General features: G+C 38.8%; 1 protein-coding gene across 3 annotated transcripts in view; it reads left to right on the top strand.

Annotated features, from left to right (window-relative positions):
- Positions 1 to 22,696, top strand: part of ARHGEF28 (Rho guanine nucleotide exchange factor 28) — a 197,102-nt gene that overhangs the window by 119,751 nt on the left and 54,655 nt on the right. For all 3 annotated transcript variants that reach the window (XM_054986796.1, XM_054986794.1, XM_054986793.1), the window contains 12 exons: positions 883 to 994; positions 3,496 to 3,538; positions 3,763 to 3,886; positions 5,435 to 5,567; positions 7,629 to 7,684; positions 10,219 to 10,270; positions 11,284 to 11,431; positions 11,521 to 11,636; positions 12,405 to 12,545; positions 13,469 to 13,719; positions 15,716 to 15,838; positions 16,579 to 16,696. In XM_054986796.1, coding sequence (XP_054842771.1) covers positions 883 to 994; positions 3,496 to 3,538; positions 3,763 to 3,886; positions 5,435 to 5,567; positions 7,629 to 7,684; positions 10,219 to 10,270; positions 11,284 to 11,431; positions 11,521 to 11,636; positions 12,405 to 12,545; positions 13,469 to 13,719; positions 15,716 to 15,838; positions 16,579 to 16,696 — 1,417 coding nt within the window. The remainder of the gene's footprint in view (positions 1 to 882; positions 995 to 3,495; positions 3,539 to 3,762; positions 3,887 to 5,434; positions 5,568 to 7,628; positions 7,685 to 10,218; positions 10,271 to 11,283; positions 11,432 to 11,520; positions 11,637 to 12,404; positions 12,546 to 13,468; positions 13,720 to 15,715; positions 15,839 to 16,578; positions 16,697 to 22,696) is intronic.

Below are 22,696 nucleotides of genomic sequence, written 5' to 3'. Positions count from 1 at the left end.
GACCACCTGCCTTAACTCTTCTCTTGCTGATTATTTTTATCTCCAGCTATTCCTGCCTCAGATGAAAGTTTGCAAAGAGAAATGGAATACTTTACAAATACTTCCATTAAGAAAACAGTTGAAAGCTCAGATTCCATCTACCCAGTATTGATGGATGGGCCAGTAGTAGTGGGCTAGGTGATGTAGTCAAATTAAAGAAAACAAGCTACCTACACTATTTGTGTGTTAAACATATGAAGCCTCCTATGTAGAATTGGTCAGTGTAGAATTAATGATTACAAGTTTCTCATACATCTGAATGCCTTTTGGTCCTCCACTAATATAACTATCTTTAAATAATATTGCCAGCTTCTATAAAGTTAAAAATTCCTGCCATTTTCAGATACTCCCTGCTCCTAGGCATTGGTACATTGTATATATTGATACGAGTTAGATGGCTCTTCTAATCTACCCATTGAACTATAACAGTGTAACTCTATTGTTTTATGCCCATCTCCAATGTTATTAGATTCTAGGCCTCTAGATTCCTTTTGTGGCCAGTCTAGCTATGGGGCCAGGCTAGCCCTGCTTCTGTGTGCAAAATATCTTGAATGACTTTCTTGGTCATATCTGCAACTGTCCCCAATAATTCTAGCTATATCCATGATGTTGTTCCAATTTAAAACAAACTATGGGTGGAAAATAGTGTTACTCAGCAAAATTTCAACAACTGTGGCTTATCCAGAGTAAGTGTAGTGATCGCACTTAGGATAACATTTATTGGTCTTCCAATATACCTGCATCTAATTTTGTGGAAGATATATAAATGTTTTAAAGAACGTTAGAAAAGATGAACCTGCTGTTTTTGAAAATTAATTCTCTAAAATGTTGTATATGTCCTAGGAATCGTTACTATCGGGAATTCGATCTCGCTCCTACTCTTATACCTCACCCAAAGTTATCTTAGGGAAATCACATGGTGCGCATGACTTCCCAATATGTGATTCAAATGATGGTGAGCACTAGTTCTATTTTCATTTGCTGTACTCCCTTACTGAACTCCTTTCATTCAGCCTGTAAGCCACCTGCCAGCCCTGTTTTGTATATACAAAGACTGTACATTCAGATGATTTGCATAATATCATGCACCGCCATCTAGATTTGGACAAGAGCTGTTTATGAGGAGACAGTCATCTGCACAGGGCTTAGGCTTGCGATTCTTCTAAGTAGCATACCATAAAGCATATGCAGCGGGAAACAGGCTCTGTTCCCAACTGGCTGTGCTACTCCCAGCTTTCAGCCATTGACTGGCATTTCTGCACACGTACAGATTGTGCACACATAAAGTATGTTAAATGCATGGGTATTAGTGATGGGACCTGTTAGTATGTTTTCAATATGTTTCCTTTGCACACAACCATTGTATATACATTATTGTCAGCAAAGGCCTCAGATGTACTTGTAGGCAAAGGGTTTCATGTGAATTCTAGACATATATATTTCTTGCTTCAGCATAAAACTAGTTATTGACCTGAGGAGTGTCCCAGGGGAAAAAACAGTCTGCCTATTCTTAAAACTTCCTATGTTTCCAGCTGTGTGTTGCAGCACCAAAGCTGCCATCGGAGAAGCCTGTATTCTTGGGGTTCTTTTTGTTTTCATACTGTGGTCAGCAAGCCAGAAGTGTATTTTGCCTTGCAGTCTGGTGGTGCCATCTTTATTATATGGTCTAATTGTCGCCTTCACAAAGAATAAAACCCTATAATAAATATGAAGTCACCTTGCAGTTAAAGCACACCTTGTTATGAAGCACATCTGCTTGGAAGTGATCATGTTGTGATATAAAACACATACACATTAAATGTGATAGATTTTTCCCCTCATAACTTTTAGAAGCAGTTTTCCTGGTTGTATACACAAACAAAACTGTGAGCAAAGGTTTTATCACATCTTAATTAAAATCTGTGATTGTTGCTTGAAGGCAACGTGTTGTGAACTGTGTGAGGCCTGGAGGATGTCAGTCAGCCCTCTGGTCATTAGATCTTTGGACCAAACTCTTTGAAGACCAAAATTAACAGGTTAAAAGCATGGCATATATAGAAAAGCAGTTATATGACATGAAACATTTTACATTAATCACTTCTTAAAATGGAAACCCATATATTTCAGAGACAGGCATTCTTTTCTCTGTAAATCCACATTGTGAAGTCTTTTTCATATGTCAGTCAATCAACAGTTATGTCTCTCACCCCATTCATCAGCCATAACATGTAAGTAATATATAACAAATTTTGGGTAGAGTGTGAATGAGTGAGTGAGTGTGTGAGAGAGAGCATGCATCACGGTTTACCAATTTCAAACCTATATGTGTCAGTTTTTTCTTCAACTATGTACTACAGCACCTGCACCCTTGAACAAAAGCTTTTTATAAATTCTAAATTGTGGGGTGTGTGTTTTTTAATTTTAATTATAACAAAATTGTGTTCTGAGCCCTGGGCCCAGTGTTGTACATGGTTAGTGTTGTACTAGGATCTGGAAGCTCTGGGTCTGAATCCTTAAGCTAGCTGGGGGAGCTGGAGGGGCAGTCACACACACAGCCTGGCTTAATCACAGGGTTTTTATGACAAAAAGTGATGAAGGGAAAACAATGTATGCTGCCCTGAGTTTCTTGGAGTAACTATGGTTTTTAAATGTACTACATAGATCACCCTTGTATTTTCTTTCCAGTACAGTGCTGTGTAGTGATTAGAGCTGGATTAGGACCAGAGATATGTCATTCTCAATTCCTTGAATGAATAGAAGGGTAAAACTACTCTAAAATGTCTAATTTTAAACAAATATTTCATAAATCTTAACTTTCCCAACAACAGGAATACATTTCTCTCAGCAATATGAATTAAAAAAAAACCACTCAAATTCTCAATTTAAATTATGATTAGAAGGTGAAGGCTTGGGAGCACACATCAAAATACAGTTGAGTATTGTGAAGTTGGTAAATTTATATGTTTAGGTAATTATTTTCAAACTTTGACTCCATCATTAGGTAAAGGTAGTCCCCTGTGCAAGCACTGAGTCATTACTGACCCATGGGGGACGTCGCATCACAATGTTTTCTTGGTGGACTTTTTATGGGGTGGTTTCCCCAGTCATCTACGCTATCATTAGTTACAACCAAGTGTAGAAGTGAGACAATCCTGGGAAGCAGAAAAGATTGCTGTGATTTACCCGGTATGAAAAAAGGCCTTGATTCTGACAGCTGACTGGGGATGGAAGAGGTATTTGTAGTCTTGTTACACCATCACACTGGATTTACTCACAATGATATATGAAGAGGGCTTCAGGCAAATTTTATCAGCCAAAATCTTGTTGTAAAGCATTGCCATTATCAAGAGAATGTTTGTTGATTTTCTTTAAAAATGTGAGGCATGCCCGTATGTAATAACTGAGCAAACTTCAGAATGAAAATCTTGCTAGTATGGTAGTACAGTTGGTTTACACTGATTATCTTTTGTTTTGTAGAACAATGCACATACAGCTTGATGGAACAGTCAAGAGAAAAAAGGTATTTAAAAAAATATTATTATTATATTGTGAAATTGAAACTCATAGAGATTAAAAACTGTCAGTATTAAATGTTCATCTTTATGCTTTCTCCAATAACAGTCACAAATTCCTGTGGTGTATCACAATTTTTTTTTAAAAAAAGAACCTGCTATTCACATATGAAACCAATTATGTTAAGAAAGTACATGTAAAATAATGAAAGATTTACTGGTGTGTTTTTAGAATTCAAGAAGAAGACTGGGATAAGTACATTATACCAACAAAATCTGAATCTGAAAAATACAAAGTCAGTCGTACTTTCAGCTTTCTAATGAATAGAATGGCCAGTACGCGAAATAAATCCAAGGTAATCTGAGGTTTAATGTATCCAATATTACAAGATGTAATAATTTTAACAATTTTGAATAGTGTTTTAAAAGAGAAGGACTTCTAGAAGTACTTTATAGCAGGTGAAGCTCTAGAAACACACTCTTCACTAATGAGGGTCACCCAGGTTTGCTGTCCTGAGAGAGAGCGACAATCATTCTAATTTTTGTTTAAACATTTCTGCTGAATCCCAGAGACCTCCATGTGCTGTTTGAGTGTTGGTGCATCTGAGAGTTCCACTTCCTACTTCAGTGCTTTATACTGAAGCTCCAGAGATGCTTTCAATTTTCAGGAGCAGCTTTTGAATGCACCAGGAGGAAATTCTGTTGGGAAGGGGAAGCCTTGGGGCATGCGCTGAAGCTATCTTTATAGACTTTTAGATCTTGAAATTACTTGGTACCAACAATTTTCAATAGCTAGTATTGCTCAGAATGCAAAAAAGTGATTCATTAGTTGCCCAGGAAGCATCAACCTATATATGTAGAGGAATGAGGTAAACTCCTATGGTAGCAGAATGGATGGCCCTACATCAGATTAAGGATGGGTAATACTTTAAAGTTCTCTTACACTTCGAAAAACCTCTGTGCAAGCAGAAAATTAACATAGCTTGGATAAGTGTGGATCTTTCTAATGTTCTAGTTTTGTCCTTCCAAGAAGTTCATTTTCACATGAGGATCCATTAAAATGTATCACTTTTCTTCAGCAATATTGTCCCCTCTACTGTCTCAGGACTCTATTAATTCTGTTGCCTGCATTGATTCACTTGAAGTGCACAGAACTATAAAGCTCTTTAAAGAATTGGAATACACACTAAATGTGTTTTCAAGGCACATGTAGTACTTTTGGGCAGTCAAAATATTTTCTGATATCCCTCTAATTACAGGGTTTAGGGGCTTTTTTAGCCAGTTTGCTGCCATTGTTTTCTAGACCTGCTGCTACCTTGGAGCTATTGTTACTCCTCCAGTTACTGGGTCTTCTATGGATTACCTTCCAGTTAGGGATGCTTCCATGGGTGAGTCCAGCTACTCAGGGATCATGGAAGGATGTCACTATCACTAGTAGTATACATTCAGTAAGATTTTGCAGTGTGCTGGCCGATAAAAATTGCCCTCTTTCTCACTGTGGAAACACTCTGTCCCCCTTTCCATGTCATATCCCAGGATTGTTGAAAGGGGGCTTACTTTTCAACACTCCTGAACATGTGCATGGAAAGTACTTTCAATTGACTTAGCTAGTTATTTGATAGTATATAACTAGGATGTTCAGAAAAAGGCTGTATGGTAGAACAGGGTTTTCAGGAGTTGCCATATACTTGGAAGCATGGAATTGTAAGAAAATGTATAGAACGATGAATGACTACTTGTCTTTGGTACATAGTACAGAAAGAGGTGAAGATAGCAAGAACACTTTCTTATAAGATGTGAATTTTCCACAACTTTCCATGAACAAGACACTGTACCCAGAAGAAGATATTTATTTTTTACACCTAATAAATGGTTTTAATTTGTTTTTCATTCTTGTTATGAAGGCAAAAAATAAAGATGTCAAAGAGAGAGAGAAATTGTTTAGGCACCAGTTTGTGTCTGGAACTTTTGCTGGAGTGATACCATGTTTCGCATGTGAGAAGCCACTTTTGGGAAAAGAGTCCTTGCAATGTTCTCGTGAGTAGCTACATGTCACTACATATGTGTGTTATGTGCCATCAAGTCACTTCCATATTATGGAAACCCTATGAATTAACTACCTCCAAAATACCCCATCATTTATAGCCTTGCTCAGGTCTTGCAAACTGAAGACTGTGGCTTCCTTGATTGACTCAAGCCATCTCAGCTCTTCCTCTTTTTGTACTGCCTTCAACTTTTCCTAGAATTATTGTCTTTCCCAGTGAGGCTTATCTTCTCATGATGGGACTAAAGAATGACAGCCATTTTAGCTTCTAGGGAGAATTCAGGCTTGATTTTATTGAGAACCCACTTATTGGTCTTTTCACACCACATTTCAAATGAATCAACTTTCATCTTGTCAGGTTTCTTCATTGTCCAACTTTCACATCCATGCATAGTAATTGGGAATACCATCGTATGAATTATCTTGATCTTAGTCCCTAGTGACGGTTCCTTACTCTCTTAAGGATCTTTTCTAGTTCCTTCATGGCTGCTGTTCCTAATCTCAGTCTCCTGCTTTCTTGGTTACAGTTTCCCTTTTGGTTGGCGATTGAAAATAGGAATAGAAAATAGGAATAGAAAATCTTTAATAATTTCAGTTTCTTCATTGTCAGCCTTAAATGTGTGTAATTTCTCAGTCATTACTTTTGCCTTCTTGATGTTCAACAGTAATCCTGCTTTGGAACGTTTAACTTTCATCAGTTGCTTTCCTTATGATATATTCTTGGCAGTAGTATCTGCAAAAAGGATCTAGGGGTCTTAGTAGACCATACACTGAACATGAGTCAGCAGTGTGATGTGGTTGCTAAAAAGGCAAATGCAATTTTAGGCTGTATCAACAGAAGCACAGTGTCCAGATCACGAGCAGTGATGGTATCACTCTGCTCTGCTCTGGTTAGACCTCTCCTGGAGTCTTGTGTTCAGTTTTGGGCACCACAACTTAAGAAGGATATAGACAAGCTGGAGCAAATCCAGAGGAGGGCAATGAAGATGGTGAGAGGTCTGGAGACCAAGTCGTTTGAGGAAAGGTTGAAGGAGCTCAGTATGTTTAGCTTGGAGAGGAGATGATTAAGAGGGTGATATGATAACAATCTTCACATACTTGAAGGGCTATCATATAGAGGGTGGTGCTGAGTTGTTTTCTGTTGCCCCAGAAGATCAGACCAGAACCAATGGGTTGAAATTAAATCAAAAGAGTATTTGGCTAAACATTAGGAAGAACTTCCTGACAGAGCAGTCTCTCAGTGGAACAGGCTTTCTTGGGAGGTGGTGGGTTCTCCTTCTGTGGAAGTTTTTAAGCAGAGGCTAGATGGCCATCTGACAGCAATGCTGATTCTGTGAACCTAGGCAGATCATGAGAGGGAGGGCAGGAAGGGTTACATCAGTGCTTAGTTCTTGTGGTCCCTTCTTACATGCTCAGGGTAATGCCAATTGCTACCTTGGGGTCAGGATGCAGTTTTCCCAAGGCCATTTCAGCTACGGATCCTGACAGTTTTTGCCATCTTTGGGCATGGAGCAAGGGTATGTGTGTGGGGGCGGGGGGAAGAGGAGGTAGTTGTGAATTTCCTGCCTTGTGCAGGGGGTTGGACTAGATGATCCTGGAGGCCCTTTCCAGCCCTGTGATTCTATATTCTGCATATCAGTTGTCTGACACCTTTTCCAATTGGAAACCATTCTGTGTCCCCATATTCTGTCCTATCAGTAGCCTCTTCTCCAGAGTACAGGTTGAACATCAACATAATCAGGTGTATGGCATACCCTTTTAACACCATCCATATCTGTCATCCTTTCATCTCTTCTATATAGTTCTTTAGTGTATTGTTTCCTTCTTTTCCTTATTTTGTCCTGATTGGATACTGTATTTCTGTGTTGATCTTTCATTATCCCTAGACGTTCTTTAAATTACCTTAAAGTGTGTTGCAAAGGCTGAGATTTTATGTAGACTAAAAATATGGCTTGCATCTGTGAAAGTGTAAACAGAAATCAAAATGTCCTGAAACAAGTGTTATTACAGTCAGAGAATTGTACCAAGTTTTTACACTTTGATTTTTTTTTCAGATTGCAATGCGTGTGTGCATAAAAGTTGTAAGGACTGTGCACCTGCATGTACAAAAGTAAGTTTATGCAATCTGGAAACATTATTGCAATTATAACTTTATTTCCATTCCCTCCCTCCATTTCCCCCCATTGTCAAGTACCTTGATATCATTTGCTTCTACGGTATGGCATGGGACATTACTAAACTGTGTCTGCTGCCTCTTTCCCACCAAATCATTAAAAAGATGAAATTCTTGAGGGACTCTATACTGAAACACACTAAGGACCAAACTGGGCATGGTGAAGGGCCACCCATGAGTGACTTTCGTGCCATTTTTTAAAGGAACGAAACAGCTGTAGAGGTGTAACATTTAGATTGAGACAGCAGTACTGGGGGGGGGGGGGAGAAGTCATCAACCCTTCTCCTGACCCCAGTTTCCCAGTCTAAACCTCCCCATTTCCAAAACTGCTATATGTCCCCCATTACTAATTTTTCACACAATTGCAGAATGGGCACTGCTGCTGCTTTAACCTTAGTAAACAACCCAGTGGGAGTTCTATTCACTCTTTTCCTTGTGCCTTGTCTTTACTTTTACCTCAAAGGAAGTAGTTGATGGTGAAACCTGTGGCAGTCATTGACTGAAGCATCTCAAGGTCTCAAGTTAATGACTGTGATCTTTAGTTTGCCCTCTACTGGTTGTTATCCCAACTTAAAAAGTAGCCTGCCTGGCATCCACTATAACCTGTACTTTTTCCTGTAGTAACTCCTTCCCATGGAATAACGTCCCTGAGGTAGTGAGCAGAGTGCCATCTGTGGAGGCTTTTAGGAGGTCCCTCAAGGCTGTTTTATACAATAATGTATTTAATGGAATGTAGGCAGTAGACATGGCGGGGGGGGGGGGGGGGTTACTTGTACTTTGTATATTTTAATATTTGGAATTGTAAACTGTTTTGAGCCACAAGGGAAAGGCAGGGTATTAATATTTTAATAAATAACTAAGTGTCCCAGACTATCATTGACTGATCTGTCCAGATCCTAGAGAGGGGCAGGACAGATTGAAGGAACCAGTGGCCTGAAAGGGTAGCACACCATAAAGGAATGAAGGGAAGGAGGGGAAAGCTAGAGGGACAAGTCTGTGTACATTAAAAATCTGAAGCTGAAAGCATTTGGGGGTATTTTATTTTCAGAAAAGGCCGGGGGAAAAACAGTCAGCAGTTTGACAGTAGTTTAAAAGAACAGCTTTTAATGAGATCAATTGGTCTAATTCACTTATCCAGTTCTGGGTCTCGCATTACATTACATCCATGGCAATAAAACAGGTGCTTCATTTATAGCCCGCCTTTCTGGTCAAGGTGATGAAGTGGCTGTTTCTGAAAGGTTTGAAGTAGCAAATTTAATTGGGGTACTCAGTGGCTCCATCAGCTCTGTTTTTTATATGTGGTGATTAAAATCAGTGACCATTGATTGGGGGGAAAATCCTCAAAGGATGTTCACAGTGCAGTCTTCCTTTCTTCTATGAATTAATAAAATACAGTAGACAAGCTTGGTATTAAAATTAAAGGGAAATAATTCCCCCTGGTATACATCAATTATAGCAAAACATCCCCAGCAATTTTTGAATTTTTGACTTATTCAGATTTCCTGTTTCAAATTAAACTACCATTTCCTTTTTTTCCTCTTCACATTTTATATACAGATTCGAACTGTAATACACTGCAAGTATAAATCTAACATTACTTCATAGGGGTTTTTTTTAACATTACCTTAATTATTGAATCAACATAAAACTGCTGTTATTGTATGTTTGGTATAGTGAGCCAGTAGAGAGTGAGCATAGAGAGTGGTTAGAGCATTGAACTAGGATCTGGGAGGTCCAGGAATGAATCCCCACTCTGCCATAGAAACTCACGGGGTAACTTTGGGTCAGTCATACTCTCCCATCGTGAACTACATCATAGGGTTGTTATGAGGAGAAAATGGAGGAGAGGAAAATGATGCAAGCACTTTAGGTCCCCATAGGGGAGAAAAGGCAGAGTATAAAATAAATAAAGTAAATATTTAAATCTTACTATGTTAAGAGTCATTTGGACCAAATACTATGTTTTGGATTTGTTCCATGTTCAATGTTAAGAGCCTTCTAATTGTCCCTCAATAATAAAATTATCAAAAAATCACTGGGTGCATAGGAGAGAGTTGGGGTTGAGACTACATTGAACCTAAAAGCATGGTGTAGTGGTTAGTGTGTCAGAGTAGGATCTGGGAGACCCAGGTTCAAATTCCCCATCTGCCATGGAAGTCTGCTGGGTGATCTTGGGCTGGTCACTCTTTTGCAGCCTAACTTACTTATGGGGTGCATGATTGTTATGAGGATATAATGAAGATGATAAGAATGATGTTGTAAGCCACTTTGAGTGTCTGTTGGAGAGAAGGGATTTATAGATATCTAACTAATTTTTATTTATAGGGACTATATGGTGTGTGGATAACTTTTGGAGAATGTATCTTTTTATTTACCTTTGGAGTGAACTATGAGTGTTAAATAATATCTTGACTGGTAGAGAGTTAATTGTGTACTCATTTTTTTACTACAAAAATATTCTTCTTTGCCAGAAATCCCAAGAGAGATGCCATATTAAGAACAGAACACAAGCTGTTCAGTCAAGTAAGCATTGTTGTAAGCATGCTAAGAGATGTATAGCCATCTTTTTATTTTTTTGTTCTGTTAAAAGATTTTTTTCTAGTTATAGTGAATTACACAACAGAGCAGAACTGAGTTTCTATAGCCTCTCCACATAAGCACACACTAATGTGTATGCCACGCCATTCTAAGTTGAAAGTATTTTATAAAATTGTTTAAAATAGAAAGTGAACAATAAAATCAACATAAATCAGCAGCCCATTCTATTTCAGACTTATAAAAATGAGGATCCTTTTTGTCATGTGATAATGTACAGATGAGCTCTACAAAAATATAACTTCACTAAGGTTCACCAAAGGGAATTTCAAATGGAATGCTACTTGAAATACTGCATTTGAAACAGTCATCCTTTGAGTAATGGTGAATATATGAGGATTAAGAACACTGGTGATATCATATCGTGGGCCAAGAAGGCATTTATCTTCTCTCTCTGGCATAACTTTCAAAGTACTGGAATCCTACAACATTTTCCAGGGTGTATTTTCAAACTGCAGTTTTTTTCTTGAGATAATTATTAATTGTATAGGTCAGGATCCAAAAATACATTTAGCTAGTTTCTATCCTCCAAAATATGAGCAGCAGCTGTCCGTACTTTATGACAAAAGACCTTTGGAACTGTGACCATTTTCACTCTTTAATATCGCGCAAAACTCACGGAACGAGGGCGTCTTCATGGCGTGATTTCTGATGTCCTTGTGCCATGAAAACAAAATCATGATGGGGTGACATCAGGAACTGCACTATGAAGACGCCCTTGTTCTGTGAGTTTTGTGCGATGTTAGAGTGTGAGAAAGGCTTGTGTGAAGTTGCAAAAGGAAATTATGATGCATCATGGGGATCTTTTGCTCAAATAAAACAAAGAATAAAAGATTTGCATTTCATGAGTGCAAATCTTTCTGTTAGCCTAAGATGATAGTTTAGATCCCAGCCAGAATTATCCTAAAAAAATATTCTTACCTGAAGTCTTTACCTTCTAGATCCATCCTTCAGAGATATTCCGCAACCAGTATTGTCTCCAGTTCACTTTCCTACTTCCACACCTATTGGATTGTCCGCTGTAAAGAAAGATGTATCACAGCAACAGCACTCTCTATCCAAAAGTGTTCCAAGTTCCAGTCTTGAAAGGTAGGTAGCACTTTCTAAATGTGTTGTGTAAATATGTTACCATCAGAATGAGGTGACGTAATCCTTGCGTGATTTTGCTTTCCCTCTAGAAAATGTTCATCCCCTTTGGAGCCAGACACTGATCCTTGGAGATTCAAGTCACACTCTGAAGAACTGTTGCAGTCTATTGGAAGTGCGTCCTCAGTTGAGTCTTTCGTGATTGAAGGTATGATAAAAAACTTTGCACAACACTGAGGAATAAAAGTGATCCAAAATATATGCCTCTTTCATTAAGGCCTATTTTTCCACAACTGGCCTACCTTCTCTCACAAAGAAAGAGGGAGACCAAAAAATGTGGCCAATTAGACTGAAATCGCTATAAATTGCTGACATACAGTTGTAAATCAACCTTCCTGCATGGCCATCATTTGAATTAGAAACCGAACAAGCATATGGTGAACTGCCTTTCTGTGATTCTCCCATGTATGTCCACCAGTAGGAAAAGAGTTGGAAAGTGCTTTAAATGGTGGGAGACTTGATATTCCTTGTTGTGTAACAAAAAAGTAGCATGTGAAGCAGCCCTATATCTTATCCAGTCATTGGCTAAATAAACCTGTATTCATATAAACATGAAGCTGTCTGATTACAATGTCTAAATTAAGGTCCATCTATTTTAAAATATAATCAGGAATGCACCTTTGTAGAGATGAACAGGTTAGAGATGAACAGAATTTATTCCAGAATAAGCTTTTGGGAGTCAGATGAAGTATACATCTACTAGTATTGTTACTTTGACTGGAAGAAGCTTCCCAGGGTCCTCTGAAGAGAAGATCCTTCCTAGCACATCCATCCAGAGATCCTTTAACTAGAAATGCCAGAGGCTGAGCTTTGGACTCTGTGCATGCAAATCCTGTGCTCTGCCACTGAGCCGTAACCCTTCCCTGCTCATGTTTCTCTAGCTGCCAGATTTAAAGAACAGTTTGCTTCCCCACAGATGATGTTGATGCCTCTTTGTGGAGCGACCTCAGCACTGACACACTGGACTTTGAGGCAGAATCTTGGAGTCTTGTTGTGGACCCTTGGTTTTGTAGCAAGCAAGAAAAGGAGGTCATCAAAAGACAAGATGTGATTTTTGGTCAGTATGCCAGTCTTACAAGGTCCATGTAACTGGACAGAAACAATTATTTGCTGGAATTGCCAATAGAACTGAATGAAATTGTGTGCCGTTTTACAAATCAGCATAAGGCTGTTATTCCTTGTTAATTGATAACTTAGCATTCACTAATAAAGAAATATGTGGCAATAAACTTTGAATTAAAACTTTAAAAGCTTTTAAATGTCCCTTTATTTTGTGCATGTTTGCTTTTGTGGTTACTGATACATTTTGAAGTAAGTTTGGATCAGTTACTGAGATGTTAGATGGACATAGATATGCCGTTCTAGGCATGACTATTACAATCTGCCCTAGGGAAGCCAGGCCAGAGGTGGATGTGACATTATGTGATGTGCTGATGTCATGTCTGGGTGAAAACCTAGACATGACTGAGGCACCGATGTAACATACATCTAGGTTTTCATCAGGACCTGGCATATTGTATGGCATCATTTCTGCCCCCCACTGTTCTTTCACCTGCTTGAACACAAGGGCAGGTAGGAGGGAGAGTGCCTGCTAGAACTGGGCAAATGGTGTGCCTACTGTGTCCTGCCTGTAAGCTTCCCATAGTGTATTGTTGGCCACTATAGGAATCAGAATGCTGGATCAGTTGATGTCTTCATCTGATCCAGCAAGGCCTTTTTATGGCCCTATGACCCAGTGCTGTGCTTTGAAGTAGATTTCCATGTGCAGATCTGCTGCGGAGTACAAGGACCTTATTTTCCAACTCTCAGTCATGTCTGACAGCTGATAATGGCTGCACGTCCTTACTGGGTGTTTCATGACAATATGATACCAGCAATGTGTCTGTAGCACATTAGGATGCAACTCTGTTTGGAACTTGTAGTATAACATGCAGGGGCTGGCCTGAGTTAATCCTTGTGTTCTTTCTGCCTCCATTGCAGAGCTGATGCAAACAGAAGTACATCACATCCACACCCTGTTCATTATGTCTAAGATATTCCGGAAAGGGATGAAGGAAGAACTGCAACTGGACCACAGCACTGTGGACAAAATATTCCCCTGTTTGGATGAGCTGCTAGAACTTCACCAACAATTCTTCTGCAGTATGAAGGAGAGACGGCAGGAGTCCAGTCAGGGGGAAAGTGACAGGAACTTTGTAATTAACAGAATTGGAGATATCCTTGTGCAGCAGGTAAAGCACTGAACAAAATTACACTTCCCTCATAGTATTTGTGCAATAGGAAAGCCCAAAGTTTTTATAAGAGAGCAAAAAACAGTGTGATGTAGTGGTTGGAGTGGACCATCCTAGGCCTGGGGATATATGACTCAACCATGAAGTTCAGGCTGTTGATTCTCTCTCTCCCCAAGAAGAAAGAAGCATATATGCTACCTTAAGCTCCTTGGAGAATGATAAAATGCAGAAATTTCATCTTTAGAATCATATTAGTTATTGTCAACTGCTAACTTGTAGATGGCTGAGCATGCATCAAATTGTTTAGAGGAAAACTGCAGATCAGCAACTCTTCAGTGTAATGCATCATTAACCACTTTGCACTGAGACGGGCTTGAGTCTACCAGAAGATTTCTGTAGACAAAAGGGGAGATTTTCCACTCATTTCCCCCTCCCACAGCAGACCTCTGACTTCTCCCGTGTGCTGTTCCCAGGGTTCCCCTGTTCTCCAGGAGCAGCATTTCAGGGAGCATCTTGGGCTGCAGGAGGAGACGTGAGGGGGGAAGTCACTTGATGCTGAAAGAAATCTCTTCCATCTGTGAAAATCCTCTGGTGGATCCAAGCCAGATTCCAAAATTGTTGAATTTCCCACTTTAACATATGGATTGGTTTGGGTAGGAACAGTTTTACATGAAATACAAATGTAATTTCAATACTATTTTGAATGTAGGATGCATTTATTTTCAGTTAAGTTTCTGCTGACTTCAGAGTTCAGTCAAAACAGGGCATGATCAGGACAATGAGGACAATGAGGAACTGTTTCAGTCATCCCCAGATAAAGCAAAGGATGAAGAAATGAAACTTCAGGAATCAAGGCGGACCCAAGAGGCAAGAGGGAAGCCACAGAGCAGAGAAGAGGGATAAACACATTCCTTGCCAAAGAGAGGATTTCTGTGAAGAAATTCTCATGTTGGAGGAAACATACAAGTGCTTGAAGTGTGAAATGAACTTCTCAGATCAAACTCGATATAATATTCATTTGCGAAAGCACAATGGAAAGAAGAGCTATAAATGTTTGGAGTGTAGAAAGAGCTTCAGGTACAGATCACAGCTCCTGGTGCACCAAAGAACCCACACAGGGGAGAAGCATTTTGAATGCTTAGAGTGTGGAAAGAAATTCAGTCAGAGTTGCCATCTTCAGCGACATCAAAGAATCCACACAGGGGAGAAACCTTTTGAATGCTCAGAGTTTGGAAAGAGATTCACTCACTCCACCTTCATCAACATCAGACAATCCACATGAGGAGAAACCATGTAGCTGCTCAGCCAATGGCAAGAGCTCACATATTTCACACCTTAAAAACTACCACAGAGTCTGAACAACATTGAAACCATGGTGACCCCTATCCTGTGGAATGACCTGCCTGAGGAAGTCAGAAGAGCCCCCATTCTCCTGGCTTTCTGTAAACGATGCAAAACTGAACTATTAAAAAAAACGCCATTTACTCAAATGGGAGGGCTGTATTGTAGGGATGGGGTCTCAGATGCTTCACTAACGACTTGGGCATCATAAACTTCATTACTATTTTTGCCTTATATATTATCTGCTGCTTTCAATATGTACTCCTATATTCAACCAGTGCTCCATATTGTCTAATGTTAGTCCTAGAATTGATTATGTTTTGCTCCAGTATGTTGTCTACTCTGGGCCAAGCTACAAGTGACAAATGACACTTGAACGGCAAGTGTATTTCTCTCTGTTCACTTGCCCTCCACTCAATCCACTTGCCATTCAAGTGTCATTCATCACTTGTAGCTTGGCCCTGAGTCTTGGATCCTTGCTAATGCTATGTCTTTTAAACCTGTTACTGTTTACCTTATGGTATTGTATTGAAATGTACTTGATACTGATAGTATTAGCCTCATACTGTGTAATCTGCCTTGAATCTCAGTGAGAAAGGTGGACTATAAATGAAATAAGTAAATAAAATAAATGTCAATTGTTGCTTTTTACCAGTTTTCAGAAGAAAATGCAAGCAAAATGAAGAAAATATATGGGGAATTTTGTAGTCATCAGAAAGAAGCAGTCAGCCTTTTCAAAGAGCTGCAACAAAACAAAAAATTCCAGAATTTCATCAAAGTAAGCTTGTAATAATAGCACATGTGGTATTCCGTAGCAATGAGAGCATGAATAAATGAATCCTAATGAGAAAATGTTGTTTTGAAAGAAGTTACTCTTTTTGAAGAATCCTTCTTTAATTAAGGAGATGTTATAGAAACAAATATTTCAGGCACAACATATTTAGGAGGCTGGGTTTAATTCCATTCCAGAATTGGGCTCACAGCTTTAAGTAAAGCTTTTCCAAAGGAAAATTTGGAATTTATCCCGTGCAAATTCCAAGGGCTAGCAATTCCTTGCTTTGCGTGGATCTCTTTTTTTTAACCCCACAACATTATAACTCACATAAGCGAATAACTCTTAACAGGACCCTGTATCCTTTTGGCCTGTTGAATTGAAATAAAAGCCACCTCAGATCAGCAGGGCAGAACTACGATGGAAACAGGAATCACTGGACTTCTTGTTCCTATAAATATGGCCTTTGTGTGCCATAGGTGTGTTAGTTTTCATTACAAATATTCACACATGCTTCATTGGCTTAAAGAAATTAACTGATAATTCAAGGTGATTAAAATATTTTGTTGACTTATCGTCTGCTGAAGCTAAAGACTTTGCCTGCAGGCAGCAAATAATTTAATAGCAAATTATTCAAAACAGAGAAAAGGAATAGAGCAGATCCTCCCCACCCAAAAAAATAAAAAAGAGAAGCACAACGTGCATATCACACAAGAACGACATTAAAAATGTATCTATTTTTACAGCTTCGGAGCAGTAACCTGTTGGCTCGGCGTCGTGGAATCCCAGAATGCATTCTGCTGGTCACTCAGAGAATCACTAAGTATCCAGTATTAGTAGAAAGAATATTACAATATTCCAAAGGTTTGTAGTGATTTTTATTCGTGCTTCTTGAGAAATCCTAAATATTTATTCCACTAAATGACAACGTAGGCACCAAAGGTTTTTTCCTTTTTTATATTATGAACAAGGTAATAGCAGCTGATGATTACATAATGTTATGGAGATTTTACAGATTTTGCCAGGAAAATATCTGCGGATGTAAAAGCTGGTAAAAAATCCTGTTTGGCCCTTGGATTTCCTGCAATGGCTTGACACAGAAAATCCCAGTCCTGAAATAGAATTTTCCTCCCAGATTAAGGACAAACAAATAAAATAGTGAGTGCCCTCAATTTCAGTATCAATATATTCTTACTTGAAATTCTGAGCATGAAATTATTTTGCCGGTTGTCAGGAGTAGACATGGGCACGAACAGAAAAAAAAACCCCGAACAAGCTGTTTGTTGTTCGTTGCCATCCACGAACAACAAACAATGAACAGTAACGAACATGACCCTGTTCACAAACATGTTCATTGTTCGTGGCCCTTTAAAGATCTGTTTAAACTCTGAGCTGGCAGGTGGCAGGGGGATTCCCCCCTGCTGCCTGCCAGCTGACAGTTTAAACAGCACTTTCCTGCCACGTGCAAGGGGCAGGGCCCTTTAAACACCCCACAAACTGACATTATGTCCAATACCCACCAAATTTGCAGGGGACACAGTCCTCACTGTCCTCTGAAGACCCCCCAAGTTTCAGAGAGATTGCACCCCGAGAAAGGCATGATGCATGGGTCTCCCCCTTTGTTGTCATTTTCTCTTCTCAGTGGCAAAACCGGAACTCTCTGCTAGAAGCTACTTTGAGGGGTTACAAACTGACCTTCCCAATGTCCAATACACACCAAGTTTGCAGGGTTCATAGTCCTCACTGTCCTCCAAAGACCACCCAAGTTTCAGAGAGATTGCACTCTGGGAAAGGCATGGTCCATGGGTCCCCCCCTTTGTTGTCATTTTCTGTTCACAGTGGCAAAAACGGAACTCTCTGCTGGAAGCTAATTTGGGGGGTTACAAACTGACCTTCCCAATGTCCAATACACACCAAATTTGCAGGGGACATAGTTCTTACTGTCCTCCGAAGACTCCCCACGTTTCAGAGAGATTACACCCCGGGAAAGGTATGATCCATGGATCCCCCTTTGCTGTCATTTTCTCTTCACAGTGGCAAAAATGGGACTCTCTGCTGGAAGTACTTTGAAGGGTTAAAGCCAGAAGGAGTTCCCAGTTCAGTCCCTGCCTCCGTTGCCAGGGGAATTGATTGAAAGGCGCCAGACTGTCTGGTTTGACAAACGGCTGACGAAGGAAACGAACGAGGCTTGCAGTGACCACTTGTTCGTTTAGAATGGGGCCTCACGAACGGCTTGTTCGTGAACAGATGAACAGGCTGTTCATGGGTTTTTTCTGATCGTAATGCTGTTTGTGCCCATGTCTAGTCAGGAGTAGGTGCTATTTCAGTGAAGATTCTTTTGCCACAGAACACAGGTGACAGTTGGGGAGAAAAAACAGTTGGTTTTGTTCAGTTGTTGGAGGCTTGTTTAGAAGAGCTGGGGTTGTTTTGGATTTCCTGTTCTCTTCAAGGAGCGAGAGAATGGTAGAAGAAATCATAACAGTTGGTAGCTAGATATGTTAGCAATTATATTTTATTTTGAGTGTCGTTTTAGTATCTTTACCATCTTGCATTATGTTATTGTAAGTGCCTAAATCCCCCTTGCCATTATTTCTTCAATAAATTCCCATTTCGTTTACACTTCTGTGGAAAGAATAATGTGAAAGGAAGAGTTCAGGGAGTGTAGGGTTTGACACTCACCTGTGGCTATTCAGTTCCGCTACATGGCATAACCTAGATTGTATTAACAGTTTCATGGCATTAATAACTTTGTAACATTTCCATTTTTGAACTGTGATTATGTTTGTTTGTAGAAAGGATTTTTTAAATAAAAATTATTTTGAGAGAGAGAGAGAGAGAGACCAAGAAAGTTGGCATTATTCTTGAATAAACCAAGGAAAGGAGAAAAGCCAAGCTGTTTATCTCTTGTAAATTAAAACTTTCACAGTGGCAGCTAGGTTTGTCACTTCCTGGAGCCTGAAGGAGCAGTGAAGGGTGCAAAAATGAACAGGTTACATTTCACCCAGTGAAGCAAATTTTTAAATTTCATATTCCATCAGGGTTGCCATGCTAGTTCATAGAAGAAAGAAGACCCAACGTAAGGGGGAGTAAGGGAAAATGATTCTAGCCCCTAGGAGCTAAAGACATAGACAGTTTCTGCCTAGAGGCCAAGCAAAATTTTTCTGGACTCACTTCAGACTTATATGATAGCTTCCTCCATACAACCCCATCAAAGAAAAATATCCATTTGATATCTGATATGACAAAAAATATGACAGTGGGTTTACAACTAGATCCCATAGAAGATTGTTGCATGGGCAAAAATCGTTTCATATGTGGAAAATTATTTATCACCATCATCATAGAAACATAGAATGGCAATTATAATCAATAAGAGGTTAAGATCATATATATAACATAAACACATAAAATGAACATAAAACCTCATTTTACAGCATATTTAGATTTGATCTTAAGTATTTCCGCCAAAAATCTTGCAACTTCTCTAGTAATTTCTGCTACTGAATCACTCAATAAGAACTGAAAATTGATCACAGTATTCTGAAGACCCGTTATCTGGGGAAGACTATCAAACAAATTCCTATGTAGGTTTGCATAAAACTGGCAGTTGAGCATTATATGCTGAATTGATTTGGGAAGATTCACTCCATAGGGACAAAGCCTCTCGTGGAAACGGACTTGCTGGTATCTTCCACAAAGACTATTACAAGGAAATGCATTCAGTCTAGCCAACATAAAAGCCCTATGTTGGAGAGGGATCTCAAGATCATATAAATAATGAGACATGTTCCCAGGCTGAGTTGAGAGTTGAGACCTAATGAGGCGGGAGAACATATATAAGGCTGTAGTCCTTCTAATATCCCCATCTGGCCTTCTGTTGAACCTGATGAAATTATTGATCTAATAGAGGCTCTAAAAATGGGTCAAGTGCCGGGTCCTGATGGACTCCCTGCTGAAATTTTTTAAAAATGTGCTGACTGGTGGGCTTTGCCATTGGCCAAGTTGTTTCCACTGATAGATATGTATGAAATAATTCCAAATTCCTGGTTAAACCCTATAATAGTCCCAATTTATAAAAAAGGAGGCTTAAATTTACCTGAGAATTTTTGACCCATTAGTTTATTATCTATTATTATATGCTAAACATTTAGACCATTGTTTAACAGATTAGATGCAACTAAACCACACCATTGGCCCAGAACAAATAGGATTCTCTAAAGGAAAATCTGCTATAGATCATTTGGTATAGTGGTTAAGAACGTGGGACTCTAATCTGGAGAGCCGGGTTTGATTCCTCACTCCTCCACTTGAAGCCAGCTGGGTGACCTTGGGCTAGTCACGGCTCTCTGGAGCTCTCTCAGCCCCACCTACCTCACAGGGTGTTTTGTTGTGGGGATAATGATAACATACTTTGTAAACCGCTCTGAGTGGGCATTAAGTTGTCCTGAAGGGCAGTATATAAATCGAATGTTATTGTTTTGTTGTTGTTGTTGTTGTTGTTTCACCTTGGCCTTTCTTGCTGATAAATACATGAATACAGGAAGGAAAAAACTTTATGTAGCCTTAATTGACTTGAAGAGTGCATTTGATTCAATATCATACAACTTCCAACTCTGTGATTCTGTGAATATCCAGAGATAAATTATGGAGCAAACTCTGTGATTCTGTGAATATCCAGAGATAAATTATGGAGCAAACTAATGAATATAGGGATAGATATGTGACTGTTATTTTTATTGAAGAAACTTCATATGGCTACCACCTGTCAAGTAAAATATTCTACAAGGGTCCATTTAACCAACAACATATGTGTGCTGAAGGGGGGTTAAACAAGGCTGTGTGTTAGCCCCCCATCTTTTTAATCTCTTTTTAAATGATATGGCACAATCTCTTAATCCCATAAACAGTCATCCACCTAAACTAGGAGGTTTGACTGTTCCTCTGCAGCTTTATGCAGATGATACAGCCATCCTTTTCTGTACAAGAGTGGGCCTACAAAGATATTTGAACACATTTTGCAGTTACTGTCACGGCAATCTACTCTCTGTTAACTATTCTAAATCTAAAGTAGTGGTTTTTTTCCAGAAGCTGGTGCCCACAGAAATGGTTTATGGGTCTGGAACTTCCTAAATAAAAGATAAGAAAATAGAAAGTGCGTAATAAAAGATTATACAAGCATTACATTTGAAATTGAATTGAGACTTATACAAACTTATATAAACAGTACATTTGAAATTAATTTAAGACTTATACAAGCTCTGCTTTATAATTATATTGGACTGATATAAAAATACACTCAAAATTTGCCATGACTAAACATCAAAGTATAATGGCTCTCCTCCTGTTTATTTATACTTGTTCACACTATAATATCAACTTTTTGATTGATAATTTCCCATTTTTTATCTTCTTAACTTTATATTAAGTTACCTTAATTAATGTTAATTTCCTTCCATTTTCCCCAAAATTCAGCTATTGGTCAATTGTGCAGATGAGTAGTTAATTTGGGCATTCATAAATCTTATCTATCCACTCCGTCACATTAGGTCATATATCTGTTTTCCATCTTGCTGTGTAAAGTACTGTTGCTGCTGTCACCATGTAACAGAAAAGATCTCCCTGTTCTTTTCTAACATTAATTGGTAGGATGTTTAGGAACATATTTTTTGGATTTAGCTCAGATCTGAGTTCGAGAATCTTCTGCATCTCTTGATGTATTTTTATCCAGGATTTTTGTGTTCTCTTACAGGTTACATTTTACATATGGTAAAATGTTGCATCCAAGCTTGACATTTCCAACAGTGTCCACTATAATCCTTACTAATTCTTGCAGTGTCTTTGGGGGTAGTGTACCATCTAAAGAACATTTTATACCAATTCTCTCTTAGTAACTAACAACCTTTAAATTTTATGTCAGTGCATATATCTTCCCATAGGTTTATTGGAATAGTTTCTCCAAAATTTTCCGTCCATTTTATCATACAGATTTTTACTTGCTCCATTTCTATGTTATATTGCAGTAAAATGTTGTAGATTTTCCCTAGAAGATGCTTCAGATCTCCAGATATCAATAGTCTAAATTCTGTTTTTCTCTTAATCTACCACCTTCTTTAAGAGTTTGTTCCTTTAGTCTTGATACTGTTTGGTGATATTTTATCTTGAGCTTGAATTTCCATTTCCTTTCTTATCAGTCATTGATTCATAGCTGAGCCGATCAATTCTATTTCTCTTGGCTGTGTTGTTGTAAGCATTTATTGGCAACGTCAGTGGGGAGATCAGTGGACTCAATCTATTTTTACGTTGAAACCATGTTTTAAGCAGTCCATCTCTTAATATGTGGGCCCCATCGTGTCTATGAATGGGTTTTCATGATTTCTTATTTCATAAATAATTATGGATGTCTTCTTTGGCACCTGTTATCTCCAATTTAATATGTCTGCTGCTCAGGTTTATAATCCAGTCTGTTATCCAAAGTAGTACCACCGCTCGGTGATACAATTTGATGTTCGGTACTGCCAGTTCTCCCTGATTTTTGTTATCATATAGTACTTTGAATCTTATCCTTGGTTTCTTCCCTTTCCATATGAAGTAATTTATTATTTTCTGCCACTTGTTTAAAATCTTTTGGTCTATATGAATTGGGATCATTTAAAATAAAAAAATCAATTTAGGTAAGATATTCATTTTGACAGCGGAGATTCTTCCTAACCATGCATGTTGTTATTTCCTTGAAAATTATATTAATGTGCTGTGTGTTGCTGCAGACTTGGTACTATTGTTTGTACAAGTGGAGATAAACTAAGCATGTTTCTCTTTTGCTCACATGCTTCTGATTGAAGCCATTGCTCAGACCTGCTGTAGACG

The sequence above is a fragment of the Eublepharis macularius genome, chromosome 8 (assembly GCF_028583425.1).
Source record: "Eublepharis macularius isolate TG4126 chromosome 8, MPM_Emac_v1.0, whole genome shotgun sequence".
Classification (NCBI taxonomy): Eukaryota; Metazoa; Chordata; class Lepidosauria; order Squamata; family Eublepharidae; genus Eublepharis; species Eublepharis macularius.
Note: the sequence above shows the minus strand (reverse complement) of the source record. Positions and strands in the feature narration are given on the sequence as shown.